Source organism: Oncorhynchus nerka, linkage group LG4 (genome assembly GCF_034236695.1).
Source record: "Oncorhynchus nerka isolate Pitt River linkage group LG4, Oner_Uvic_2.0, whole genome shotgun sequence".
Classification (NCBI taxonomy): Eukaryota; Metazoa; Chordata; class Actinopteri; order Salmoniformes; family Salmonidae; genus Oncorhynchus; species Oncorhynchus nerka.
This window is the reverse complement of record NC_088399.1, coordinates 66,782,317-66,810,116: the sequence shown is the minus strand read 5'-3', so window position 1 is coordinate 66,810,116 and position 27,800 is coordinate 66,782,317. Positions and strand designations below refer to the sequence as shown.

Below are 27,800 nucleotides of genomic sequence, written 5' to 3'. Positions count from 1 at the left end.
TGTGGAGTTTCTCCCATTATTCTCTGCAAATCCTCTCACGGCTTCACCGGCTTCACCGTATGGATGGTGCCAGGTTTCCTTCAGACATTATGTCTTGCATTCCGGCCAAGGAGTTCAATCTTGGTTTCATCAGACCAGAGAATCTTCTCATGGTCTGAGAATCCTTTAGGTGCCTTTTTGCAAACTCCAAGCGGGCTGTCATGTGCTTTTTAACTGAGGAGTGGCTTCCATCTGGCCCCTCTACCATAAAGACCTGATTGGTGGAGTGCTGCAGAGATGGTTGTCCTTCTGGAAGGTTCTCCCATCTCCACAGAAGAACTCTGGAGCTCTGTCAGAGTGATCTTCGGGTTCTTGGTCACCTCCCTGACCAAGGCCCTTCTTCACCTGATTGCTCAGTTTGGCCAGGCAGTCAGCTCTAGGAAGAGTCTTGGTGGTTCCAAACTTATTCCATTTAAGGATGATGGAAGCCACTGTGTTCTTGGAGACTTTCAATGCGGCAAAAAATTTTTGGTACCCTTCCCCCAGATCTGTGCCTCGACACAATCTTGTCTCGGAGCTCTACGGACAATTCCTTCGACCGCATGGCTTGGTTTTTTCTCTGTCATGCACTGTCAACTGTGGTTCCTTATATAAACAGGTGTGTGCCTTTCCAAATCATGTCGATTCAATTGAATTTACCACAGGTGGACTCTAATCCAATTTTAAGGATGAACAATGGAAACAGGATTCACCTGAGCTCAATTTTGAGTCTCATAGCAAAGGGTCTGAATACTTATGTAAATAAGGTATATTTGTTTTATTTCTGGAAAAAATTCCCAGATGGCTGGGTCTTGTTCCGACCGAAAGAGAATGGGCTTGTTCGACATTGCAGCCGCCTTTTTATTAAACATTTTTATTTAACCTTTATTTAACTAGGCAAGTCAGTTAAGAACAAATTCTTATTTACAATGACTGCCTATCCCGGCCAAACGCTAACCCGGGCGACATTGGGCCAATTGTGCACTACCCATGGGACTCCCAATCATGGCCAGTTGTAATACAGCCCAGAATTGAACCAGGGTCTGTAGTGACACTCTAGCACTGAGATGCAGTGCCTTAGATCGCTGTGCCACACGGGAACCAACCGCCAACAAACTATTCTACAAAGCACCTTGCATCATAAATAATGATTCATTATTATTTGTAAATCAGTCAATCAGTCACAATTTACCCAAGATAAATCATGGGTTTGATGCTATCGAACACGGCCAATCTCACGTTGTGGAAATCTAGAAGACATAGGCCAGGGACATATTCATTAAGCCGATTCTGTTGCAAAACGTTTCTTAAAAGAAAGCAAACGGAACGAAACGGGGAGGGACCTCCCTGAATGTGTCCAACAGAAATATTAGTTTTAGTTTGCAACTGTTTCAACTACTAAGTGTAATATTCATATGTGTAAACATACTGAATTGTAATTGGATGCATTCCACCGCCATATCATACTGTGCGATGATTGGTTAAGACCACCCAAATGGTTAGGTTATGGGCAGTTTGATCCTGGTTGGCGATACGTGAACATGACAGTTATATCTAGTTAAAAAAAGAGCTACGTTAAGAAATATCTTGTAGTACTGCATTTTATTATTTTGTACAAAGTGTGCCAAACAAGACACTAAGCAAATTGGATTTTGCGGAGCCGCTGGGTAACGGTTTATGGCCCGTGACGTGAAAGGGCAAAAGCGGTGAGGGAGGAGTGCTCATCTCAAATTGAACAGTACTTTGCGCAGGTCATGTTGTCTACAAGGTAGTTTGGTGCTTCACCCAGGTCATGTTGTCTTTACAAGGCAGTTTGGTGCTTCGCCCAGAAATATATATTTTCCCCAAAAATCTGTTTTAATTTTCATTGTGAATGCAGATAAAGCGTTTTTATAACATAATCATACTCATCGTGGTTAATTACGTAATTTTTGTTTGGATCCGTGGGCTTTGAACAGAGCACCCCGAGCTTTCACCCGGTGCAAAGCACGCCTACATGTGCGCCCGGGACAGATTAATCGAATCCCCTCATTTAATACACCCTGAGAGGAAGAAGCGCAGCACAATCTTTTTCTACAGTGAGTAAGCAAAAGTGCCCGATGGTGATGACTGTCATTTTCTGAAATGTCTTTGCAACACAGTTGTAGTCATATTTCACAATATATTTCGGAGCTCATTTAGCTTGCTCTACTGACTTGTTAAATACTAAGCTAAACTTGCCAGTGTTTGCTAGTTAGCTGGCTAACCAATGTAGCTAAATTGGCGTGTTATTGTGTTTTGTAGCTAGCTTTATTGGTGCATTACTTTTTCTTACCCTGAAAGCATCGTGCTAACGTTACATACAGTAACGTTACTAATTTAGCTACTGTAGATAACTAACGTTAGCTAAGTGCAGTAGCTAGCTGAGGGTGACTTGCCTCTGTTTGCTGACCATCACATTCCCAGCAACAGGTTTAGAATCTGTTCCAAAAAGGTTTAAACTATGTTACCATAAAAAAAAACTATTGGCTACGAGTTGACTGTTACTTTATTTGTAATGTTCAGGGTTTCGGAGATAGTGTCATGCGGTCACAACTAACGCACTTCTGGTGTCACAGTCAGCAGTTTGGGAGGAGCTAATGGTCGATAACATGTTACAGTAGATTGTTGAGGCATGTGCATTGCCCCCTGTCCGTTCGTAGTCTAAAGTAACGTTAGTCTTGTCTGTCCCAACAGCTCTTAGACTCCAGCAAACTCTTCAGCTCATCATGGCTCATCTTCCAGCACTTTTTAAATATGTGGACGAACACCAGGAGCTGTACATTGAGGTAGCCTTTTCTCATTACTTGAATTATGATAATGCATTTAGTCATGTTTTACTATCTGCGACTTGACTGAGTTGATTCATGCATTTGGGGCTAGCCATATTAATGTTTTGACGAACATTACTTTGCATGTGAATCTCAAATTATATTAAGTGATTTCATTTCTTAAACTTCAGATTTAGAAGGACTTGATAAGAACAGAGTCAAATCTTAGCCTGCCATGACCAGGCTATTGCTTTCACTTCTCCAACCCCTTTAGATCACGAGTAGCAAGAACTGACATGGTAGCAAAAACAACACCAGCACATAAGATAGGACACCACACCACTGTAGGTTATTAGGTTTAGTGCCTCAGACTTCACTTCCTTGCCACAAGAACCAAGTAATGTGTTTGTGGGTTTTCCTATTCATAAACTTGAAGAACAAGTATAGGGCTGGGAATTGTTAGGAACTTCACAATTCAATATTACCACTATACTTAGGAATCGATATGATGTGTATTGCAACAAGATTATTTGAAAAGTCATACAAATAAAAGTGCTGAAAACAAATTGACTCCTTATTTAAAAAGACGACAGAGAACTATGAAACTTGATTATTGAACATGAACTGAGTCAGTATGAAATTGGCTTCAAAGCCTCTCAATTGAAAAGGCATTTTTTTTATTGGCATGACAAATACTTGTTGCCAAACAAACAATGTTGAACAATTCAAAATAAATACCCTACTTTTAAAAAACACTCTACCTCTAGCGTCTTGCCCAATGGGTGGCTGTGCAGAGTGTGTCTGCCTGGCCAGAGAAGCGCGGGGAGATCAAGAAGATGATGGAGATGGCAGCCAAGGACATTGAGAAGCTGGGGGGCACAGTGGAGATGGTGGACATTGGAAAACAGAAGGTAGGACTTTGCACTGTGTGCCACAATAAACTATTCATACCCGTGACTTATTCCACATGTTGTGTTAAAGTCTGAATTCAAAATTACTTAAATATATATAATTTCACCCATCGACATTCAATACACCATAATGACAAAGTGAAAGTGTTTTTAGAAATGTTAAAGAATGTATTGAAAATGAAATACAGAAATATCTCACACCCATGAGTCAATACATACCTTGGCACCTATTACAGCTTTGAGTCTTTCTGGGTAAGTCTCTTAAGAGCTTTGCACACCTGGATTGTACAGTATTTGCACATTTATTATTTTTTAAATTCTTCAAGCTCTGTCAAGTTGGTTGTTGATCATTGCTAGACAGTCTTGCCATATATTTTCAAGCCGATTTACTTCATAACTGTAACTAGGCCACTCAGAAACATTCAATCTCGTCTTGGTAAGCAACTCCAGTGTAAATATATATATTTTTAAATGTAACCTTTATTTAACTAGGCAAGTCAGTTAAGAACAAATTCTTATCTATAATGATGGCCTACACCGGCCAAACGCGGACAACACTGGGCCAATTGTGCGCCGCCCTATGGGACTCCCAATCACGGACAGTTGTAGATTCAAACCAGGGTGTTTGTAGTGATGCCTCAAGCACTGAGATGCAGTGCCTTAGACCACTGCACCACTCGGGAACCCATATATTCGGCCTTGTGTTTTAGGTTATTGAAAGGATAATTTTGTCTTCCAGTATCTGTCAGAAAACAGACAAACAGGTTTTCTTAGGTCTCTTCTGTTAGTTTTTATCACACAAATTCCCTAGTCCATGCCGATGACAAGCATACCCATAACATGATGTAGCCACCACCATGCTTGAAAATATGAAGAGGGGTGTTGTGTTGGATTTGCCCCAAACCTAAGGCTTTGTATTCAGGACAAAAAGTAACGGTCTTTGCAACATTTGTAGCATTTGTGCCTTATTGCAAACAGGATGCATGTTTCAGAATATTTTTATTCTGTACTTTCTTCCTTTTTTTCACTCTTGTCATTTGGGTTAGTTTTCTGGAGTAACTACAATGTTGTTGATCCATCCGCAGTTCTCTCATATCACAGCCATTAAACTCTGTTTTAAAATCACCATCGCCTCATGGTAAAAATCCCTGAGCAGTTTCCTTCCTATCTGGCAACTGAGTTAGGAAGGACGCCTGTATCTTTGTAGTGGCTAGGTGTATTGATACACCATCCAAAGAGTAATTGGTAATTTTGCCATGCTCAAAGGGATATTTAATGTCTGCTTTTAATTTTTTACCCGTCTACCGATAGGTGCCCCTCTTTGAATTCTCCTTCTTGTTCTCAAGTCAGTAATGGGGATATTATATGTTGTGGAGGGGCTATGAATTGTGGGCCAGAGTCAACATTATGTTTGTAAAACATAGCCGCTACCAACAAATGTATTTTGAAACAATCTACAAAGACAGCTTTGAATGGATACATTAACTATGAGCAGGAAGATATACACTATATATACAAAAGTATGTGGACACCCCTTCAAGTTAATAGATTGCCTCACCTGTTGCTGACAGGTGTACAAAATCGAGCACACAGCCATGCAATCTCCATAGACAAACATTGGCAGTATAATGGTCTTACTGAAGAGCTCAGTGACTTTTAACGTGGCACTGTCATAGGATGCCACCTTTCTAACAAGTCAGTTTGTTAAATTCCTGCCCTGCTAGAGCTGCCCCGGTCAACTGTAAGTGCCGTTATTGTGTAGCAATGCCAAGCGTCGGCTGGAAAGGTGTAAACCTTGCCTCCATTGTACTCCGTAGCAGTGGAAACGTGTTCTCTGCAGTGATGAATCATGGTTCACCATCTGGCAGTCCGACAGACAAATCTGGGTTTGGCGGATGCCAGGAGAACGCTATCTGCCCAACTGCATAGTGCCAACCAATATTCCCTACATTTTTGCCACTGATCAAATTTCAGATCTGCTGTCTGCAAACATTCTGTACAATTTCCAGTGCATTTACTGTGAACACTGAGGCTGTACCTGCTTAAAGTTACAGCTATAACAGTTGCCAAGTAGCTATTTGATCATAATGTATGCCTACAATGAAAAACAATGGTGAAAAATGCATTCCATAACATTTTAACATAGAATAACTATTTCCATCATTCAGCCTACAGTAGCAGCCAATGTGTGGTGTTCAATGTAGGACATTAACCTGTTTATGACTGAAAATGTTGGTTGATGCAAGAAACCACTACAAATAAAATGCTTTATTATTCCCATACCATTATTACAGGGAATCAGACACATTATGCTACTCTCTCCCTATTGGCTACTTAGCTTATTCAAACCTGTCTCAAAATACAACACTGCCACTTTAAGACAGTTTTTTAACTGACTCACTTTTCAAAGATAAATGTACATGTTTTGTGCGCTTGTGGGAAGTAATCACTCCCCTATTGCTGACTACAATGATCTATAACTGGGCTAATAACTCACTAAATAGCAAAGGATATGAACAATGTGCACACGTGACTACATGCATTTCTTGCTTTGATCTCAAAACAAATCAAATCAAATTTTATTTGTCACATACACATGGTTAACAGATGTTAATGCGAGTGTAGCGAAATGCTTGTGCTTCTAGTTCCGACAATGCAGTGATAACCAACAAGTAATCTAACTAACAATTCCAAAACTACTGTCTTATACACAGTGTAAGGGGATAAGGAATATGTACATAAGGATATATGAATGAGTGATGGTACAGAGCAGCATACAGTAGATGGTATCGAGTACAGTATATACATATGAGATGAGTATGTAGACAAAGTAAACAAAGTGGCATAGTTAAAGTGGCTAGTGACATAAGGATGCAGTCGATGATCTAGAGTACAGTATATACGTATGCATATGAGATGAATAATGTAGGGTAAGTAACATTATATAAGGTAGCATTGTTTAAAGTGGCTAGTGATATATTTACATCATTTCCCATTATTAAAGTGGCTGGAGTTGGGTCAGTGTCAATGACAGTGTGTTGGCAGCAGCCACTCAATGTTAGTGGTGGCTGTTTAACAGTCTGATGGCCTTGAGATAGAAGCTGTTTTTCAGTCTCTCGGTCCCAGCTTTGATGCACCTGTACTGACCTCGCCTTCTGGATGATAGCGGGGTGAACAGGCAGTGGTTCGGGTGGTTGATGTCCTTGATGATCTTTATGGCCTTCCTGTAACATCGGGTGGTGTAGGTGTCCTGGAGGGCAGGTAGTTTGCCCCGGTGATGCGTTGTGCAGACCTCACTACCCTCTGGAGAGCCTTACGGTTGAGGCGGAGCAGTTGCCGTACCAGGCGGTGATACAGCCCGCCAGGATGCTCTCGATTGTGCATCTGTAGAAGTTTGTGAGTGCTTTTGGTGACAAGCCGAATTTCTTCAGCCTCCTGAGGTTGAAGAGGCGCTGCTGCGCCTTCTTCACGACGCTGTCAGTGTGAGTGGACCAATTCAGTTTGTCTGTGATGTGTATGCCGAGGAACTTAAAACTTGCTACCCTCTCCACTACTGTTCCATCGATGTGGATAGAGGGGTGTTCCCTCTGCTGTTTCCTGAAGTCCACAATCATCTCCTTAGTTTTGTTGACGTTGAGTGTGAGGTTATTTTCCTGACACCACACTCCGAGGGCCCTCACCTCCTCCCTGTAGGCCGTCTCGTCGTTGTTGGTAATCAAGCCTACCACTGTTGTGTCGTCCGCAAACTTGATGATTGAGTTGGAGCGTGCGTGGCCACGCAGTCGTGGGTGAACAGGGAGTACAGGAGAGGGCTCAGAACGCACCCTTGTGGGGCCCCGTGTTGAGGATCAGCGGGAGGAGATGTTGTTGCCTACCCTCACCACCTGGGGGCGGCCCGTCAGGAAGTCCAGTACCCAGTTGCACAGGGCGGGGTCGAGACCCAGGGTCTCGAGCTTGATGACGAGCTTGGAGGGTACTATGGTGTTGAATGCCGAGCTGTAGTCGATGAACAGCATTCTCACATAGGTATTCCTCTTGTCCAGGTGGGTTAGGGCAGTGTGGTTGAGATTGCATCGTCTGTGGACCTATTTGGGCGGTAAGCAAATTGGAGTGGGTCTAGGGTGTCAGGTAGGGTGGAGGTGATATGGTCCTTGACTAGTCTCTCAAAGCACTTCATGATGACGGAAGTGAGTGCTACGGGGCGGTAGTCGTTTAGCTCAGTTACCTTAGCTTTCTTGGGAACAGGAACAATGGTGGCCCTCTTGAACAAGTGCATCTAATCACGACCACAGCTGTAAACACAGTCCAGTTCAAAGTAAATTACACAGATCCATATAGTGCCTTCGGAAAGTATTCAGACCACTTGACTCTTTCCTAATTTTGTTAGGTTACAGCCTTCTAAAATGGATTAAATAGTTTTTTTCCCCCTCATCAATCTTCACACAGTACCCCATAATGACAAAGCAAAACAAGTTTAGACATTTTAGCAAATTTATACAAATGTAAAATGTATCGCATTTACATAAGTATTCAGACCCTTTACTCAGTACTTTGTTGAAGCACCTTTTGCAGCAATTACAGCCTTGAGTCTTGGGTTTGACGCTACAAGCTTGTTACACTTTTATTTAGGGAGTTTCTGCCATTCTTCTCTGCAAATCCTCTCAAGCTATGTCAGGTTGGATGGGGAGTGTTGCTTTACAGCTACTTTCAAGTCTCCAGAGATGTCAGAGCGGGCTCTGGCTGGGCCACTCAGACATTCAGAGTCTTGTCCCGATGCGACTCCTGCGTTGTCTTGGCTATGTGCTTTGTTGTTGTTGTCCTGTTGAAAGGTGAACCTTCGCCCCAGTCGGAGGTCCTGAGTGCTCTGGAGCAGGTTTTCATCAAGGATCTCTGTACTTTACTCCATTCACCTTTGCCTCGATCCTGACTAGTCTTCCAGTCTCTGCCGCTGAAAAACACCTCCACAGGATGATGCTGCCACCACCATGCTTCACCGTAGGGATGGTGGCAGGTTTCCTCCAGATGTGACGCTTAGCATTCAGGCCAAAGAGTTGAATCTTGGTTTTATCAGACCAGAGAATCTTGTTTCTCATGGTCTGAGAGTCCTTTAGGTGCCTTTTGGTAAACTCCAGCTGGTCTGTCATGTACCTTTTTTACTGAGGAATGGCTTCCGTCTGGCCACTCTACCATAAAGGCCTAATTGGTGGAGTGCTGCATTGATGGTTGTCCTTCTTGACGGTTCTCCCATCTCCACATAGGAACTCTAGAGCTCTGTCAGAGTGACCATCAGGTTCTTGGTCACCTCCCTGACCAAGGCCCTTCTCCCCCTGATTGCTCAGTTTGACCGGGCAGGCAGCTCTAGTTCCAAACTTCCATTTAGAAGGATGGAGGCCACTGTGTTCTTGGGAACCTTCAATGCTGCAGAAATATTTTGCTACCCTTCCCCAGATCTGTGCCTCGACACAATCCTATCTCAGAGCTCTACGAACAATTCCTTCGACCACATGGCTTGGTTTTTGCACTGTCAACTGTGGGACCTTATATAGACAGGTGTCTGCCTTTTCAAATCATGTCCAATCAATTGAGTTTGCCACAGGTGCACTTCAAGTAAATTGTAGAAACATGTCAAGAATGATGAATGGAAACTGGTTTCTCCAGAGCTCAATTCTGAGTCTTATGGCAAAGGGTCTGAATACTTATGTAAATGTATTTGTTTTTTAATTTTATAAATTTGCAAAAATGTCTAAACCTTTTCGCTTTGTCATTATGGGGTATTGTGTGTAGATTGCTGAGGCTTTCTTTTTTTATTTAATCCATTTTAGAATAAGGCTGTAACCTAACAAAATGTGGAAAACTCAAGGGGTCTGAATACTTTCCGAAGGCACTGTATATGGCAATAGTCTATTTGCATAGGCCGACTGCATCTCTGATTGGCTATGTCACACCAGTCTGTGTAGACTACGGGCTCAGTCACGTGCAATAGAATCCTACTCCTATGTGCTCTGCCTACAACATAATCTCTTGAATAGTTTGCTTTGTTTCATTATGTTGCATTGAAAGTGGCTAATATTGGATTGACTAGGACACATTGATAATGTTAATTAACAGGGAAAACTCTAGAAAGTTGAGTGAAGTTCAAGCTTGTGCTTCTCTCTGTGGGCAGATATTTCTTATGCGCTCTGCTTGGCATTCCTGGGGAGCGCAACTTAGAGGGAACATTGGTGCCAACTCTAAAGTTTGGTGGAGGAGAAATACTTTTCTGGGGCAATTTTTTATGGTTCTGACTAGCCCCCTTGGTTCCAATCAATCAATTAATCAAATATATTTATAAAGTGCTTTTTACATCAGCCGATGTCACAGTGCTATACAGAAACTAAGCCTAAAACACCAAACAGCAAGAAATGCAGATGTAGAAGCACGGTGGCTGGGAAAACTCCCTATGAAGAAACCTGAGAGGAACCAGGCTCTGAGGGGTGGCCAGTCCTCTTCTGGCTGTGCCGGGTGGAGATTATAACTGTACATGGCCAATATGTTCAAATGTTCATAGATGACCAGCAGGGTCAAATAATAATAATCACAGTGGTTGTAGAGGGTGCAACAGGTCAGCACCTCAGCAGTAAATGTCAGATGGCTTTTCATAGCTGAGCTTTCAGAATTGGAGACAGCAGGTGCGGTCGAGAGTGAAGGAAAATCTTAACGCTACAGCATACAATGACATTCTAGATGATTCTGTGCTTCCAACTTTGTGGCAACAGTTTTGGGAAGATACTTTCCTGTTTCAGCATGACAATGCCCCCTTGCACAAAGTGAGGTCCATACCGAAATGGTTTGTTGAGATTGGTGTGGAAGAACTTGACTGGCCTGCACAGACTACTGACCTCAACCCCATCAAACACCTTTGGGATGAATTGGAATGCTGACAGCGACCCAGGCCTAGTCGCCCAACATCAATGCCCGACCTCACTAATGCCCTTGTGGCAATGTTCCAACATCTAGTGAAAAGCCTTCCCAGAAAAGTGAAGGCTGTTATAGCAGCAAAGGGGGGACTAACTCCATATTAATGGCTATAATTTTGGAATGAGATGTTTGACGAGCAGGTGTCCACATACTTTTGGCCATGTAGCATATTTACCATGCATTAGTCCTGCACTTCAGGGCTACCTGGTCTTCCTTGTATTTTAAATGTGTTGTGATAACGTTTTATCAATCGGTACTTGTTGCCCAGCTACATTCTCTGCATAGATTGTGTCAACACCAGCCTATTCAGCAGTCAAACTGTACATAACATTTTGAGTTGAAATGCATCTGCTCCCTTTACTTTCATTGTATATAATATACCCTAGTCTTTCCTCACTTAGTCCTCTTCTTCCTTGTGGAGCATGAAAGGCTTCCAGGAAAGAACACTGCTGCCAATCCTCTGGCCGGCTCAGACCCCCTTGATCTCCTTCAACCCTGACTGTGGTTTGCTGTATCTGTTGCTTGAAAGTCTGTCTCTTCATCTTTCACATGGTAAATTCTTTCATGTCAGTGTAATGGTGAGAAGAGGAAAAGATGGATTTTTAGACCATTGAGTGAGACCTTTTCATTTTTGCCCCCTCAGCTTCCCTCCGGAGAGGAGATCCCCTTGCCACCCATCATCCTGGGTTCCTTGGGCTCCGACCCGGGTAAGAAGACTGTGTGCATCTACGGCCACCTGGATGTCCAGCCAGCTGCCATCGATGACGGCTGGGACACGGAGCCCTTCACTCTGGTGGAGAAAGATGGTGAGTAGCTATTCCAAAGCACAAAAAACAGAACAATGCTGAAACATCCAAATCCATGCCAGTGTTGAGATTTGGACTTTGATGTTTCAGCGTTGTTCTCCTTTTGGGGAAGTATGATTTGCATTGGCTTGTGCAATTTAGGTTACTTCTTACTCTTTGTATCAACAGTGTAACTTACTACCTTCTAGGCAATGTTCACGCTTGCAGCTCCCCTGGGACTGCTGTGCAGTAGAAATGTCAGCCCTTGCAGGGAAGCATGAGATTGAACATCGCTTACTTTTTCTAGTTTTCGCCTTTACTTAACACTATCAACAATTCCCTCTACTGTGCGAATTGTGATCTAATCAACGCAACATTAGCCACTTTCAATGAAACATACCCAAACAATGAACTAGGTAAGATATTTTCTTGTAGGCAGAGAGCATTGGAGTAGGATTCTATTGCTTTGACAGGCACGACTCAGGCCCATACTCTACACAGACCAGTGTGCCATAACCAATCAGAGCTGCAGTATCCCTATATGCAAATAGACCTTTGCCATATATGGATTTGTGCCATTCACTTTGAACTGGACTGTGTTTATAGCATGAGTGGTCATGAGTAATGCGCTTGTTTTGAGGTCAAAGCAAGAACTGCATGTAGCGTTATTAGCCCAGTTATAGCTAATTTCTAGTCAGCAATAGTGGAGTGGTTACTTCCTACAAGAGCACAAAATGTGTGCATTGCTAGCCATATTTGAAAACCAAGTCGGGTAAAGAGCTTTTTTTCTGTAAGGGACATTGTTGTACAGTTTTTTTCTTTTTAAACAGGCTTGATTAAGCTAAGTAGCCAATAGGCAGAGGGTTGCATAATTTGTCTGATTCTATGTAATAATGGTATAGGAATAATTCAGGAATTTTATTTTGTAAAGTGGTTTCTTGCTTCAAACAAAACAACATTTTCAGTTACCTTGCCTGAGTGGATAAACAGGTTGTCATCCCTACATGTTTTTTAAGTCTCATGGAATGTAGGCCTACCCCGGGGCGGCAGGGTAGCCTAGTGGTTAGTGGTGGGCTAGTAACCGAAAGGTTGCAAGTTTGAAATCCCGAGCTGACAAGGAACAAATTCGTCGTTCTGCCCCTGAACAAGGCAGTTAACCCATTGTTCCTAGGCTGTCATTGAAAATAAGAATTTGTTCTTAACTGACTTGCTAAGTTAAATAAAGGTAAAATAAAAATAATAAACACCACACATTTCCATGTTAAAATGTTATGGGCTGAATGTTCTCCAAATATTTTTTTTTATGGTAGGCCAACATGATCAAATAACCACAGTAGCCTACTTGGCCACTGTTATAACTGTAACTTTAAGCAGGTACAGCCTCAGTGTTCACAGTAAATGCGCTGGAAGTTGCACAGAATTTTCACGACATTCAAGTTGCAAACTCTGCAGACTTGAAACTTACTCAGTCCCGAAAAAAATATAGGGAACATTGCTTATAGGTTCCTCGATTTCTGTTGGTTCTTATTTTGATTTCTGTTGGTTCTTATCCATTGTTTTTGTCTTTTATTCCTTTTTATCTAAAACCATTTCTACATGGCATCATGCTCCATGACTACTGAATAAAAAATCTAATCTGCTAGCAGACTGCAGTTGTATGTGGCACTCCTTTAACCATTTCGCTGCTAGTCTATGAAAGCTACAGAACACTGTATTCAAGGTGTAAAGAGCTATAAAGGTGTGGCATGCCCATAAATGATTGTGGTATCTTGGTTATAAGCCCTTTAGACATAGCCAATAGTCCAGGGCATACAGTGCATTTGGAAAGTATTCAGACCCATTGACTTTTTCCACATTTTGTTACGTTACCAAGAACGTTACGTTATTCTAAAATGGAATTTAAAAAAATCCTCATCAATCAACACACAATACCCAATAATGACAAAGCAAAAATTGTTTAAAAAATATATGAACCTTCGCCCCAGTCGGGGGTCCTGAGCACTCTGAAGCAGGTTTTCATCAAGGATCTCTCTGTACTCCATTCCTCTTTCCCTCGATCCTGACTAGTCTCCCATTCCCTGCCGCTGAAAAATATCCCTACAGTATGATTCTAACGTGCTTCACCGTAGGGATGGTGCTAGGTTTCCTCCAGACGTGAAGCTTGGCCATTGGGTTCTTGGTCACATCCCTGACACATCACATCCCACATCCAAACTTCTTCCATTTTTAAGAATGGCACTAATGGACCTAAACTCCAAACTACAGGTTACATGTGTGGTAGTCTAGGCTGTTTTCAGGGTCACTTGCATTAAAATGGGTTTATAATGATTGGATCAAATTAGTGTTTGATAAGGAACTTTTCTCAATGGTCAGCAATCACCTGTCTCTAAAATATATCCCTTACTAGAAACTGTCTCGTTACCATCAAGTCTTGCCCATCAATGTCCCCACCTGTTTTTTGGGGTTTGTTTTTTCTTGATGTCGCTACGACTTGATTGGAGTCCACCTGTGGCCAATAAAATTGTTTGGAGATGATTTAGAAAGAAACACACCTGTTTGTAAAAGGTCCCACAGTTGACACTGCATGTCAGAGCAGAAACTATACCATGAAGTCCAACGAACTCTGTCAATCTCAGAGAGAGTGTTTTGATGAGGCATTTATGAGGTGTAAAACCATTTCTAGAGTGGTGGAAGTTTCCAAGAGCACAGTGGTCCCCTTCATTGGAAATGAAAACAAAAACAAAAAAATTGAACTACCCAGACGCTGCCTGGAACTGGCCATCCGACCAAACTGAGCAACTGGTCAAGAAGGACCTTGGTCAGGGAGGTGACAAAGAACCCGATGACCACTCTGACAGAACTACAGAGTGTCTTGGCTGAGATGGGAGAACTTGCCAGAAGGACAACTGTCTATCCAGCACTTCACTAATCTGAGCTTTATGGGAGAGTGGCCAGACAGAAGCCACTCCTGAGAAAAGGGCACATGACAGCATGCCTGTAGTTTTCAAAAAGGCACGTGAAGGACTGAGATCATAAAGCAGAAGTTTGTGGTCTGCCAAGACAAAAATGAAACTTTAGCCTGAATGTAAACCGTTATGTCTGGAAAAAAACAGACACTGCTCATCACCCGTCTAACAACATCCCTACCGTGAAGCATGGTGGTGGCAGCATCATTCTGAGGATGCTTGTCACCGGCAAGGACTAGGGAGGGACTGGGAGAATGGTATAAATGGAGGGAACAGTGAATGTAGCAAAATACATGCAAAGCCTTGATGAGAACCTGCTTCAGAGTGCAAACGACCTTACATTGGGGGAGAAAGTTCCAACGGGAACGTGACCACAAGCATACAGCCAAAGCAATTCTGGAATGGGGTTAGAACAAGAATGTGAAAGTCCTTGAGTGGCCCAGCCAAAGTCCAGACTTGAATCCCATTGAAAATCTGAAGAAAGACTTGTAGAAAGAAGATTGCTGTTCACTGCCGCTCATTTAATAAAAATATGTAACGAAGAATGGGAGATAATCACCAAATCCAGATGTGCAAAGCTGATAGACATACCCAAGACCACTCAAAGCTGTAATCACTGCCAAAGGTGCTTCTATAAATTATTGACTTGGGGTGTAAATACCTATGTAAATGAGATTACATTTTCAATAAATGTACAAACATTTCTATAAATGTGTTTTCATTGATGGGGTATTATGGGTGTGAAAAAAACAACAATTTAATCCATTTTGAATTCAGGCTGTAACAAAATTTGGAATAAGTCAAGGGGTATGAATTCTTTCTGATGGCACTGTATATTTAGTCTAGTCTGGTTTTAGTCTAGTCTCTAGTCTGGTTTCAGTGTGTCATGCAGAGATGTGTCAGCAGCATTTTCCTTTCATGCTGACGTTACTTGTTATCTTGTGACAGTCACCTGACTGTTGCTATATTCTCTTCACCACTCATAAATCAAACCGTCTCCCCCTTTGATTACTTAATTTCCTTCTTTTGACTCTTGATATGTTTCACAGGGAAGCTAGTACTGATTTATTTTTTTCCTTTTTAAGTAGCATTTTTTTCAATGTCTTTTATTGGTCTATAATAGGCTTGGGTGTTATTCCGTGTATACCGGGGCATTTGGAAAAAGCCATTGGGAGAAAAAAAGCCATTATTTAAATTTTTTTCATACATTTTAATATTTGTAGCTACTTAATACCTGCAGTCAACTTGTGCAATATATTAGGAGATAAAACCGATAGTGTTCACTTCACCTCTTACATTATGACGCTTACCTTAGTTCCACAGAACAGTTGAGCCAGTCATGTGTTTGTGCTATTTTCAGAAGGAGAAGGCAAGAGCTGGTGAATCCATCGTGTTGTATATCGATCAGTGAGTCTCTGTTGTGCAGCGCACATGAAGTGATGACGTTACACTTGTATGCATTTCACTACTAAATGTTTGCCATCATATCGTATGGCTTTCTTCAGAAGTCAAAGAGCTCTGGATGAGTTATCTGTACAGTTGCTATTTTTGGCCTGTGCTTTCCACCAATCCCCCCCCCCCTGTTCCTTCAGAAAAGGATGCATCACAACTTTGTTAATTTTTACAATGTCTCTCGTTCACTTTTGCTTGTAAATGTCCACTCTCACCAATTCGGTAGCTACTAGCCATGCTTGTGTAACTTATAGCTGATTTTGCCGGTCTTTGCAATTAGTTATGTTTGTTTTTCGCTCGTTAACATTTAGACAACAGTGTCTGTGATTTTGCTATTAGTTTGAAAAGCGGTCTTTATATGTACCACAGAAGAACCAAGAAATGAAGAGCGACACCAAGGCTGTCTTTTTGGCCTTCTATGTAGATCTGCAATGGTATTACGAAAGGGCAGGAATATATCAGTTTTCAATGCACCATCTGACAAGTTGTTCTCTAGAGGAGCATGAAGAAAAGTAAAACACATATCCTGTCTCACATCTCCAATGCATTGCTTGGTGCTTTCAGTGTTGACAGTATTACAATACAACTCATGTACAAAAACACTGTAATGCAAACAAGCTACAATTGAAAATCGCATTCATCCCATTCAGACCTTAGAGCTAAAACTACATCTCCCATAATGCAACACTAGCATACGTCGGCAGCTCAGCTAACCATCGGCATCACAGAAAGACATGCTAGCTAGCAACAGCAATAGTTTTTATCACTCTGTAAAACTATATAAATAACAACGATAAAACTCAGTTACATGTTTCGATAGTTTCACACTCCCTTATAACAATACCTATAGCGTTAACCTTGGGATGCTTTATTTATTTAACATTATGGACTTCTACACAGGAGTAAGGAGAACGGGAGCTATCGGTAGTACCAGGGTGTTAGTAGGTGACGTAAGCACCCAGATTAATTAAAATACATTTAATGAAATAAAAACTGAAGATGTTAATATCATCCAACTACTGTAGCTGCCTCCTTAACATCATCAGGCAGTACTAGTAGCGCAACAAATGAAAATATTAACCAAAACTAAAGTTCCTGGCGATCATAGCGATCTGATTCCCCCTTCTGTCTGAACTTGGAACATTCCTGTTCGCGGGCTTGGGACACTGACCCTAAACCTGGATGTTCTGCGTTTGTGTACTATTCTAATAATTGGAAGTTTGATGGAATAACCATTTGAACTCTCCAACATTTGTGCTAATTTGGTAGCATTCTGGGAATAGAGGCCAATGGGCTTTTCTTGCGTTTTTAGCGCCCCTTGTATGTTAAACCGGTAATACGATAAATCCCAGGATGAGAGTAGGATGGTCTGACAATGAAAAAAATCTTTATACCGCCCTAGTCTATAATGATATCTCGTTTGAATGACTAAAGGCTACAAGAGTTTTCCAAGATGATATAGTAGATCATTATAATTTCTAAATTTTCTTATGGTTTTAGTCATTCACGCTTTAGATTTATTTGTATTTTTACTAAGACACCTATCGCTTGCAGATTATGTAGTCCATCATCATCATCACCATCATCATCATCATGATCCTCATCATAAAGACATAATCAGCAACTTAATCCCCTGCAGGGAAGCTCTATGGCCGAGGCTCAACAGACGACAAAGGTCCAGTGTTGGCCTGGTTCAACTGTATCGAGGGCTACCAGAAGATCCAACAGGTAAGACACAGCACCACGACTTGATAAGTAGCACTCACTGAAGCTGGCCCAGGACAGAGAGAACCCCATGGTATTGTGTCTTCAAAACAGTTTTAGTACAGGTGCCCTTTTCTTGGTTAGGCAACTAATAACAGGCAAGGTTTAAAGGACTTGGTGTTGAGATGTCAGCTACAGGGTAAAAAGCCTCTTCGCTTTAAGACTTTTCATCTTGATTACAGTCGATCACATCAGTGTTGTCAACAGCATGGCCGTCCAAAGGTCCTCAAGTAATCTTTATCTCCTATCATCAGCGTTTAATGATTGAGCTGACCTATGTCTTATACTAGCTCACTGACATGGTAATCATGGAGGTACAGCCAGAGGAGGATGGGCATCCCCTCTTTATTCCTCCTCTAGATAGTTTTTTTGGGGGTGTGGGCTGGGTTACTGGAAGCACTTTGTGACACTGATGCTTGAAAGCTGGAGCTATATAAATGTAATTTAATTGAATGATTGATCTCCATTTGTCAAAGTTAAACACAGGACTGACGGTGCTTTAGAAGTTGAAGTAGTCTTTTGTCAGCCTGCCAGGTACATTAATTTAGTGTCTTGAATAGTATGTGGTGAATAGATCTACCTGTATGTATCAAATCAAACTTTGTCGACCTTACCGTGAAATGCTTACTTACAAGCCCTTAACCAACAGTGCAGTTCAAGAAGAGTTGAGAAAATATTTACCAAATAAACAAAGGTAAAAAATACATGTAGGTAGGAGTGACATGACAATGCGTAGATAATAAACAGCGAGTAGCAGCACTGTACAAACTAATGGGGGGGGTGTCAATGTAATAGTCCAGTGGCCATTGAATTAATTGTTCAGCAGTATTATGGCTTGGGGGTAGAAGTTGTTAAGGAGCCTTTTGGTCCTAGACTTGATGCTCCAATACTGCTTGCTGTGAGGTAGCAGAGAGAATAGTCTATGACTTTGGTGAGTTTCTGACAATTTTATTGGTTTTCCTCTGACACCGCCTATTATATAGGTCCTGATGGCAGGAAGCTTGGCCCCAGTGATGTACTGGGCCGTACATACTCCCCTTTGTTGCGCCTTACGGTTAGATGCCAAGCAATTTCCATACCAGGCGATGATGCAACTGACCAGGATGCTCTCAATGGTGCAGCTGTAGAACTTTTTGAGGATCTGGGGACCCATGCCAAATCTTTTCAGCCTCCTGAGGGGTAATAGGCTTTGTCATGCCCTCTTCACGACTGGTGTGTTTGGAACATGATAGGTTGTGGTCCTTTAAACTCAACCCGCTCCACTACAGCCCCGTTGATGTTAATGGGGGGCTGTTCAGCCCACCTTTTCCTGAAATCCACGATCAGCTCCTTTGTCTTGCTCACATTGAGGGAGAGGTTGTTGTCCTGGCACCACACTGCCAGTTCTCTGACCTCCCTATAGGCTGTCTCATCGTTGTTAGTGATCAGGCTGTTGTGTCGTCAGCAAACTTAATGATGGCGTTGGTGTCGTTTGGCCACGCAGTCGTGGATGAACAGGGGAGTACAGGAGGGGACTAAGTACACACCCCTGAGCGGCCCCAGTGTTGAGGATCAGCGTGGCAGACGTGTTGTTGCCTACCCCTACCACCTGGGGGGTGGCCCATTTAGTCCCACGGTCCTTAGCTTAGTGATGAGCTTTGTGAGCACTACGCTGATCTGTAGTCATTGAAACAGCATTCTCGCATACATGTTCCTTTTGTCCAGGTGGGAAAGGGCAGTGTGGAGTGTGATTGAGATTGCGTCATCTGTGGATCTGTTTGGGCGGTATGCAAATTGGAGTGGGTCTAGGGCAGGGGTGTCAAACTCAAATACCCAGTGGGCCAAAATGTAAAACCTGAACAAAGTCACGGGCCAACATTGAACAAATTAACCTTTTAATATGGACCCAAACAAGTTTTGCTTTAACATTGAATATGGAACAAGCATCGCTTATTACCATACAATATATAATTTAATAGTGGAGACATGCAAAATCGAATTTCAAATGAAAAAACACATCAATGGCATTCATTTATTAAATAAATAAAATTTAAATAAAAATTGTATGCCTCTTTTCTATTTGCAGCCTTCTGATTTAAATACCAAAATAAACTTTTTCCACTGGCTAATAATTTTACAAATAAAATGATAATAAATCAATCAACCATTCAAGCCCATGCCTTGTAGCAAGAAAAAGTGCATAAAGAAAACGTTAATTATTGCACACTGGTCTAATCTGATGTGCCCAAGCCAGATACCTGGCATCTCTTCTTGGATGCTAGTTCATCAATGTCTGGGCTCAAGCTCTGAGCTGAAGAAATCCTCAGTATCGAGCGAAGATGTTCATCAGTCAGACGTCTCCTGTGAGTTGTTTTGGTCATCTTCATCGAGGAGAAAAGTTGCTCGCATAGATAAGTGCTGCCGAACATGGAGAGCATCTGAGCAGCTTGGGTGCGGAGCTGAGGCATTGTGTCAGGGATGAACCGTGGAAACTGTGCGGCGCCCACAGCATCATACTTTGACTTCAGCGTGTCGTTGCACTGGAGTTCAATCAGCTCCATTTGGATGTTGGTTGGTGCATTTTCCACATCAACTGCGAAGGGATTACTAAGCAGTTCAAACTTGCATTTCTGGGCATCGAAGTCGGCAAATCACCGGCTAAACTCAGCGGCGAGAACACTGAGTTTTTCAGCAAACTGTGTGCATGGGAACAACGGCGGTAGAGATCTGCGCTTTTATGGATTGACAGCAGGGAAAATGGCAAGGGTTTCCTTGCAGCATCTGATTCTCCCACAGGCACAGTTTAGTTTTGAAGGCCCTCACTGCAGCGTACATGTCTGTGATGATGCGCCCCCGCCCCTGAAGCTGCAGGTTCAGCGCATCGAGATGGCTCGAGATGTCACAGAGAAAGGACAGCTCACACAGGAACTTTTGCTCCCGGAGCTCTGCTGTATCCTTCCCTTTGGTTTCCAGGAATTGACATATTTCCTCACGCAGCTCGAAACATCTGTTCAGTACTTTTCCTCTGCTTAGCCATCTCACCTCTGTGTGATACGGCACGTCTGTGTATTCCGAACCATACTCCTCCAGAAAAGATTTAAACTGGCGGTGATTTAGACCTTTGGCTCTTATAAAGTTAACTACCTGTGTTACTGTGGTCATAACATGTTCCATCTTTAGGGCTTTGGCACACAGTGCTTCCTGATGTATGATGCAGTGGTAAACAGTTAGCTCACCTGCACAGTTCTCTTCCCGCATCTTCTCCCGAACCATGCCCACCAGTCCACTCTTTTTACCGCACATCGCTGGCGCACCATCTGTCGTTAATCCAACGAGTTTATCCCACGGCAGCTTTATTTCAGTTACACATTTGGAAACCTCCTCAAAGATTTCCTTTCCTGTGGTTGTGCCATGCATTGATTTGAATCCTAATAGCTCCTCCGTAACACACAGATTTGAGTCCACTCCACGGATGAAGACTGACAGCTGAGCAGTATCAGATGCGTCGCAGCTCTCATCCACAGCGAGGGAGAACGCAACAAAATCTTTTCCCTTTTCCATCAGCTGGTCATACAGATTGGTGGCAAGATCACATGTGCGATCAGCTACTGTGTTCCTGCTCAGGCTCACGTTTGAAAATGCTTGTTTTTTCTCTGGGCATACGAGGTCACAAACCTTCATCATGCACTCTCCCTCATTAAAGGGCCTGGCTGATTTTGCGATCTCTGCTGCCACTATATAACTAGCCTTTACAGCAGCCTCGCTTTGTGATGTGGCTTTTTTAAACATATTCTGTTGTGAAACCAAACTTCTTTTCATCTCCTCTACTTTCTGGCTCCTTTGAGTCATGTCCAGGTCCTTGTATTTGTCATGGTGTTTCGTTTCATAGTGTCGTCTAATGTTGTACTCCTTACTTACAGCCATGTTGACTCCACAAACAAGACAAACAGGTTTGTCTTTTACATATGTAAACAGATATTCTGCCTCCCACTTGTCCAGAAAGCTCCTGTTTTCTGCCTTTCTTTTCGCCATTTTTGGGAAGGGTTAGCTCGCTGACAGTTGTAGCGTCTATGTTGCTATGACTACTGTCACAGAGGAGAGAGCGTTTCTGGGTCCTGTCCTGATTGGTGCGCGAAAACAGCAGAGCATTATGGGATTCGTAGTATTAGTGTTGAATGCGCTGTATAATACCGGCGGGCCAGCTCTAGTAGTAATTTGGTATTGTCTCGCGGGCCAAATATAATTACCCCGCGGGCCAAATTTGGCCCACGGGCCAGAGTTTGACACCCATGGTCTAGGGTATCCGGGAGGATGCTTTTGATGTGAGCCATGACCAGCCTTTCAAAGCACTTCAGCAGAGACCAGTTGGTTGTAATCTGGTTATGTGACGTCTTCTCAACAACATTTACAGCCAGAAAATAGCGTCATTAAGATTTCATGTGCCATATTTTGCCTGCTGAGATTCTCATTCATACCTCTCTCATGGAAACAGGAGCTTCCCATCAACATCAAGTTCTGCTTCGAGGGCATGGAGGAATCCGGCTCAGAGGGCCTGGATGATCTGGTGTTCGCCCGCAAAGACACCTTCCTGAAGGACGTGGATTACGTGTGCATCTCAGACAACTATTGGCTGGGCAAAACCAAGCCCTGCATCACCTATGGACTGAGGGGGATCTGCTACTTCTTCATTCAGGTGAGGCCATAGAGTTAGCTAGAGGGCTCTCTTCCCACTAAAAAAAACTGTGATTGTCATTGTGGTGAAGCCATAGTTAGACCAGCGTTTCACAAACTCTATGCACATTTTGTTTTTTGCCCTAACTACACAGCTGATTAAAATTATCGAAGCTTGATGATTAGTTGATTATTTGAATCTGCAGAGTAGTGCTAGGGCAAAAACCAAACATGCTCCACTTGGGGTCCTGAGGATGGAGTTTTGGAAACCCAGAGTCAGACAAATCTAGAGGGTGCATTTACCACAAACTGTGCATGGATCAAAGCCCTGCTTTAAAGCTTGTTTTGTCAGATTGAGTGCTGTGACATGGACCTCCATTCTGGGGTGTTTGGGGGCTCTGTCCATGAAGCCATGATCGACCTCATCGCACTGATGGGTAAGTTGAATCAGGTGTGCTGATGTGCTGGAATAGTATTATCATAGAGATATATAAGGATATAGGTATGAAATAATTGGATGGGTATATGCAACAGCATTGTAGCCCTTCAATAGAATCAAACAAAATCATAGAATGAAATCTATACAAGTGCCTAGGGGGTTTTGTAGGGGCTTGGGGGGGGGTTGTTTCTGGACAGGGCATATAATATCTCTGTGGGATCGTGTTCATAATGCACCAAACAAAAGGACTGAAACTCGGTGCGACTCATTTTAGTTTTCGTTGTGAAATGTATTCTGTTGCGTATAATCGTGAACCTGACCCTGGTGTCTCCTCCTTCAGGCTCCCTGGTGGACAAGAAGGGGAAGATCCTGGTCCCGGGGATGTATGAAGATGTGGCCAAGGTCACAGATGAGGAAAAGAAACTGTACCAGAAGATCGACTTTGACATGGTGGAGTATGCCAAGGACGTTGGAGCTGGGAAGCTCCTACACGACACCAAGGTATGGATGGTTATGTTCAAATACTTCAAAAATGAAGAGTCCTTCGTTCTTTCCTACCTCCCTTTAATCAATCACTGATCTTAATTGGTTGCATTGGTTAAAGTAATAGGGTGGTAACCTTGATCTCACTGCTTACGTATGCATTTCTGAAGTGTTCAAACAGGGCCAATGTCTAAAATTACGAACTAGTTTTAAAAGCAATATTGGTTGATTCTCAGTCAATTTAAGTGATTAATTCCCAATGTTCTCTGGTTCATATTGTCCTTTGGTCTCTCCTCTGACCCTCGTCTGCAGGAGGCTATCCTGATGCACCGCTGGAGGTACCCCTCCCTCTCCCTGCACGGCATAGAGGGGGCCTTCTCCGACGGAGGTGCTAAGACAGTCATTCCCCGCAAGGTCATCGGCAAGTTCTCCATCCGCCTGGTCCCGGACATGGACCCCAAAGTGGTGGAGAAACAGGTAGAAACCTCTAGAATTTAGGTAGAACTCAACTCAGGTTTTTAGATAATTTCCGGCCTTACTCTTTTAAGTGCAGGTCTGGGATCCATTCCCCTACCTCAAATCCTAACACCTCAACATGTTAGGCTGACATATGAAGAGTGTTAAAGGTCGGCTCAGTAATAAGTTGAATTCAGTTCTTTAAATACAGGACTAGGATCAGGTATTTAGATCATTTAATTAAAGGTGTTATCGAATAAGCACATTGCATGTTCTAGACTTTTGGATGAAATAGTAGTGGACAAGCATCCCCCACCACTGGTCCATTCCTTACATTTAAATTCACTCTCAAACATTAGGTCCGTCTATTAGTGGTTCCCAACCTTTTTTTAGGTTACTGTACCACCACCTGAATTTTGTTCCGTCCGGAGTATCCCTGAAGTACCCCATAATGTGCATTTTACCAGAAGGCCAATGGTCTCAGGATTCTTCTCAAGTACCCTCTGTGCATAGGCTAAGTACCCCCAAGGTTCCTAGTACCCCTGGTTGGGAACCACTGCTCTATTAGCCTGTAATACAGTATATGCCATACACAGACAGCCCTGATAGCATTCTGACTGTCCTTTTCATTACTGTTCATATAATATTTTTGATCTCAATGAGACTTTTTAATATGAATGTGGAAACATATATTTAGAAATGTATGTATAATCCTATCAAGGTTATTGGCCACCTGGAGAAGAAGTTTGCTGAGCTGGAGAGCCCCAACAAGCTCAAGGTGTACATGGGCCATGGGGCAAAGGCCTGGGTGTCTGACTTCAACCATCCCCATTACATGGCTGGTAGAAAGGCCATGAAGACAGGTGTGTGGATACACAGGCAAACCCTCTCACTCAGACACACGCACACAGACATGCACACACAACACTGGTCTAACTTAAATATTTATAACATTTTTGAGCAATAATGTCTTGTTCTCTCCTTTTTTCCACATAGTGTTTGGTGTGGAGCCTGACCTGACACGGGAAGGTGGCAGCATCCCCGTCACGCTGACCTTCCAGGAAGCCACCGGCCGTAACGTCATGCTGCTGCCGATGGGCTCGTCTGACGACGGAGCACATTCACAGAATGAGAAACTCAACAGGTAGGCTGCCACGGTTGTCTTTTTATCTATACGCTGTCTGGATGCATGGGACTGCGATAATGGCGTGTCTCGGGACTTGAGATATGCAAAAAAAAAAACATTTCTATTTCACACATGCATTGAATACACACTTGCACATGTGTGAAATATGACAAATATAAGCACCCACATTATTATTAGCTTCTCGATGGAGTCTTAATGTACATCTTGTTGTTTAATTCAATGATGTTACACGTCTACAGTGCATTCGGAAAGTATTCACACCCCTTGACTTTTTCCACGTTTTATGTTAGTCTTATTCCAAAATTGATTTTTTTAAATCCGCAATCTACACACAATACTCCATGATGATGAAGCGAAAACAGGTTAACATTTTTGCAAAACTGAAATCACAAGTATTCAGACCCTTCACTCAGTACTTTGTTGAATCACCTTTGGCAACGACCACAAACTCAAGTCTTCTTGGGTATTACGCTACAGACTTGGCACACCTGTATTTGGGGAGTTTCACCCATTCTTCTCTGCAGAGCCTCTCGAGCTCTGACAGGTTGGATGGGGAGCATCGCTGCACAGCTACTTTCAGGTCTCTCCAGAGGTGTTTGATCGGGTTCAAGTCCGGGCTTTTGCTGGGCCACAAGGACATTCAGAAACTTGTCCCGAAGCTAGTCATGCGTTGTCTTGGCTTGGTTTTTGCTCTGACATGCACTGTCAACTGTGGGACCTTATATAGACAGATGTGTGCCTTTCCAAATCATGTCCAATCAATTGAATTTACCACGGGTGGACTCCAATGAAATTGTAGAAACATCTCAAATATGATCAATGGAAACAGGATGCAGCTGAGCTCAATTTCAAGTCTCATAGCAAAGGGTCTGAATACTCATGTAAATAAGGCATTTCTGTTTTTTATTTTTAATACATTTGCATGAATTTCAAAACCTGTTTTCGCTTTGTCATTATTTTGTGTAGATTGGTGGGAAAAATGTATTCAATCAATTTTAAAATAAGGCTGTAATTTTTTTTATTTTTTTATTTTTTATTTCACCTTTATTTAACCAGGTAGGCTAGTTGAGAACAAGTTCTCATTTGCAACTGCGACCTGGCCAAGATAAAGCATAGCAGTGTGAACAGACAACACAGAGTTACACATGGAGTAAACAATTAACAAGTCAATAACACAGTAGAAAAAAAAATGGGCAGTCTATATACAATGTGTGCAAAAGGCATGAGGAGGTAGGCGAATAATACAATTTTGCAGATTAACACTGGAGTGATAAATGATCAGATGGTCATGTACAGGTAGAGATATTGGTGTGCAAAAGAGCAGAAAAGTAAATAAATAAATAAAAAAAACAGTATAAAAACAGTATGGGAATGAGGTAGGTGAAAATGGGTGGGCTATTTACCAATAGACTATGTACAGCTGCAGCGATCGGTTAGCTGCTCGGATAGCTGATGTTTGAAGTTGGTGAGGGAGATAAAAGTCTCCAACTTCAGCGATTTTTGCAGTTCGTTCCAGTCACAGGCAGCAGAGTACTGGAACGAAAGGCGGCCAAATGAGGTGTTGGCTTTAGGGATGAATTTAACAATGTTGAAAAAGGGAAGGGTCTGAATACTTTCCGAATGCACTGTATGTAAATGTATATGAATATATGTCTATGGTTTACTTTCAGGACAAACTACATCCAGGGCATCAAGATGCTCGGCGCATACTTCCACGAGGTCTCCCAGTTGGAGTAAATGAACTAGCCAGACCTGAGTGAGATGTATCCCTCCGCCTCCTGAGCTTGTGGACCCAACTGTTTTAATTTTCTATCCAATGCAAGTTTCACAATGTTTTCCATGAACTGCTGCTGCTGTACAGCAAAGCAGATCCTTGAAGATGTTCCTTTAGTAATTTGTAATATCTCCCAACAAGGCGATAAGTAGAGGAAAATAATATAGAAGTATTGATTATTGTATTGTAGAAGTGCCATCTTGTATATCTTCATCTACTTTATCAGAGTGTTATAGATGAACTAAACCAAACTCGACAAGGAAACGTGGACAGTATATACCCCATTACACTTCCATGATGTCACAGCTTTGTTGTAAGTGTATTTATGAAAGTGCTAACAGACAACAGCACACTGACACGCACTCATTTCCTCCATTTGGAGTGCTTGGAGATGATTTTATACCTGAACATTTTTTATCTTACGATGTTAGCTTGGTTGGGAAACCTCCAACTGTAATGTACAAAAAGAAACCAGCACACCCATTTCAGCTAATTTATTCCTGTTAAATACTATGGGTAATCATTTATGAAGAAGTTCACTCAGGAAGCAGAAAATTGCAGTATGTCTTGAAATGTATATTGCAGTCTTAAAACATGAGTAGACCAGAGAAATGAACACACATCTGCAGATATTGGAGGCATATATTCAGAAGTATTCGAAGTGATGAAAATATCTCCATACTTTTGCATTACATTAAATAGTACAGTATACAAAATGGCATCTTGAGTGAGCCATTCAAGGTTCTCTTTCAAACTGGAGCATGACTTGACCTGTGTAATGCATCTATTTTCTCCCGTGTCACTGTGAAACAACAGGCAACTGTCACATGCCAATATATTCAATAAATCATAACATCAGTCTTGTCTTTTTTTTATCATGCTTCCAATATCCTGAAACCTTCCCATGTCATGCCATCAATCCAAAGAAAACAGAATCTATACATTTCAAATGTGATTTTTGGCTTCTTTAATTTCCACAGTCATACAAATGTAATGTGACTGAACCTTCCCACTGGGCGCACTGGTTGAATCAACATTGTTTCCACGTCGTTTCAATTAAATTACGTGGAATTGGCGTTGGATTGATATGTGCCCAGTGAGTTGAGGCTCAATCCCAAACCAATCCCTCCTTCCCCCTGGGCTTTTCATTTGACAGTTCATGAAGGGGAGTCAACGGGCCTAAGGACAGTGTGGAGGGATGGTTAATGA

General features: G+C 42.4%; 1 protein-coding gene across 1 annotated transcript; it reads left to right on the top strand.

Moving 5' to 3' along the window:
* Positions 1–1,991: 1,991 nt before the first annotated feature.
* cndp2 (carnosine dipeptidase 2) lies at positions 1,992–27,449 on the top strand. Its single transcript, XM_029658344.2, has 12 exons — positions 1,992–2,096; positions 2,734–2,825; positions 3,575–3,718; positions 11,319–11,481; positions 17,518–17,606; positions 22,114–22,314; positions 22,645–22,729; positions 23,072–23,232; positions 23,527–23,691; positions 24,392–24,533; positions 24,667–24,814; positions 26,488–27,449. Exons 1-12 carry the CDS (start codon positions 2,015–2,017, stop codon positions 26,552–26,554), a joined length of 1,539 nt encoding a protein of 512 aa, XP_029514204.1. The 5' UTR covers positions 1,992–2,014; the 3' UTR covers positions 26,555–27,449.
* The last annotated feature ends 351 nt before the right edge of the window (positions 27,450–27,800 follow it).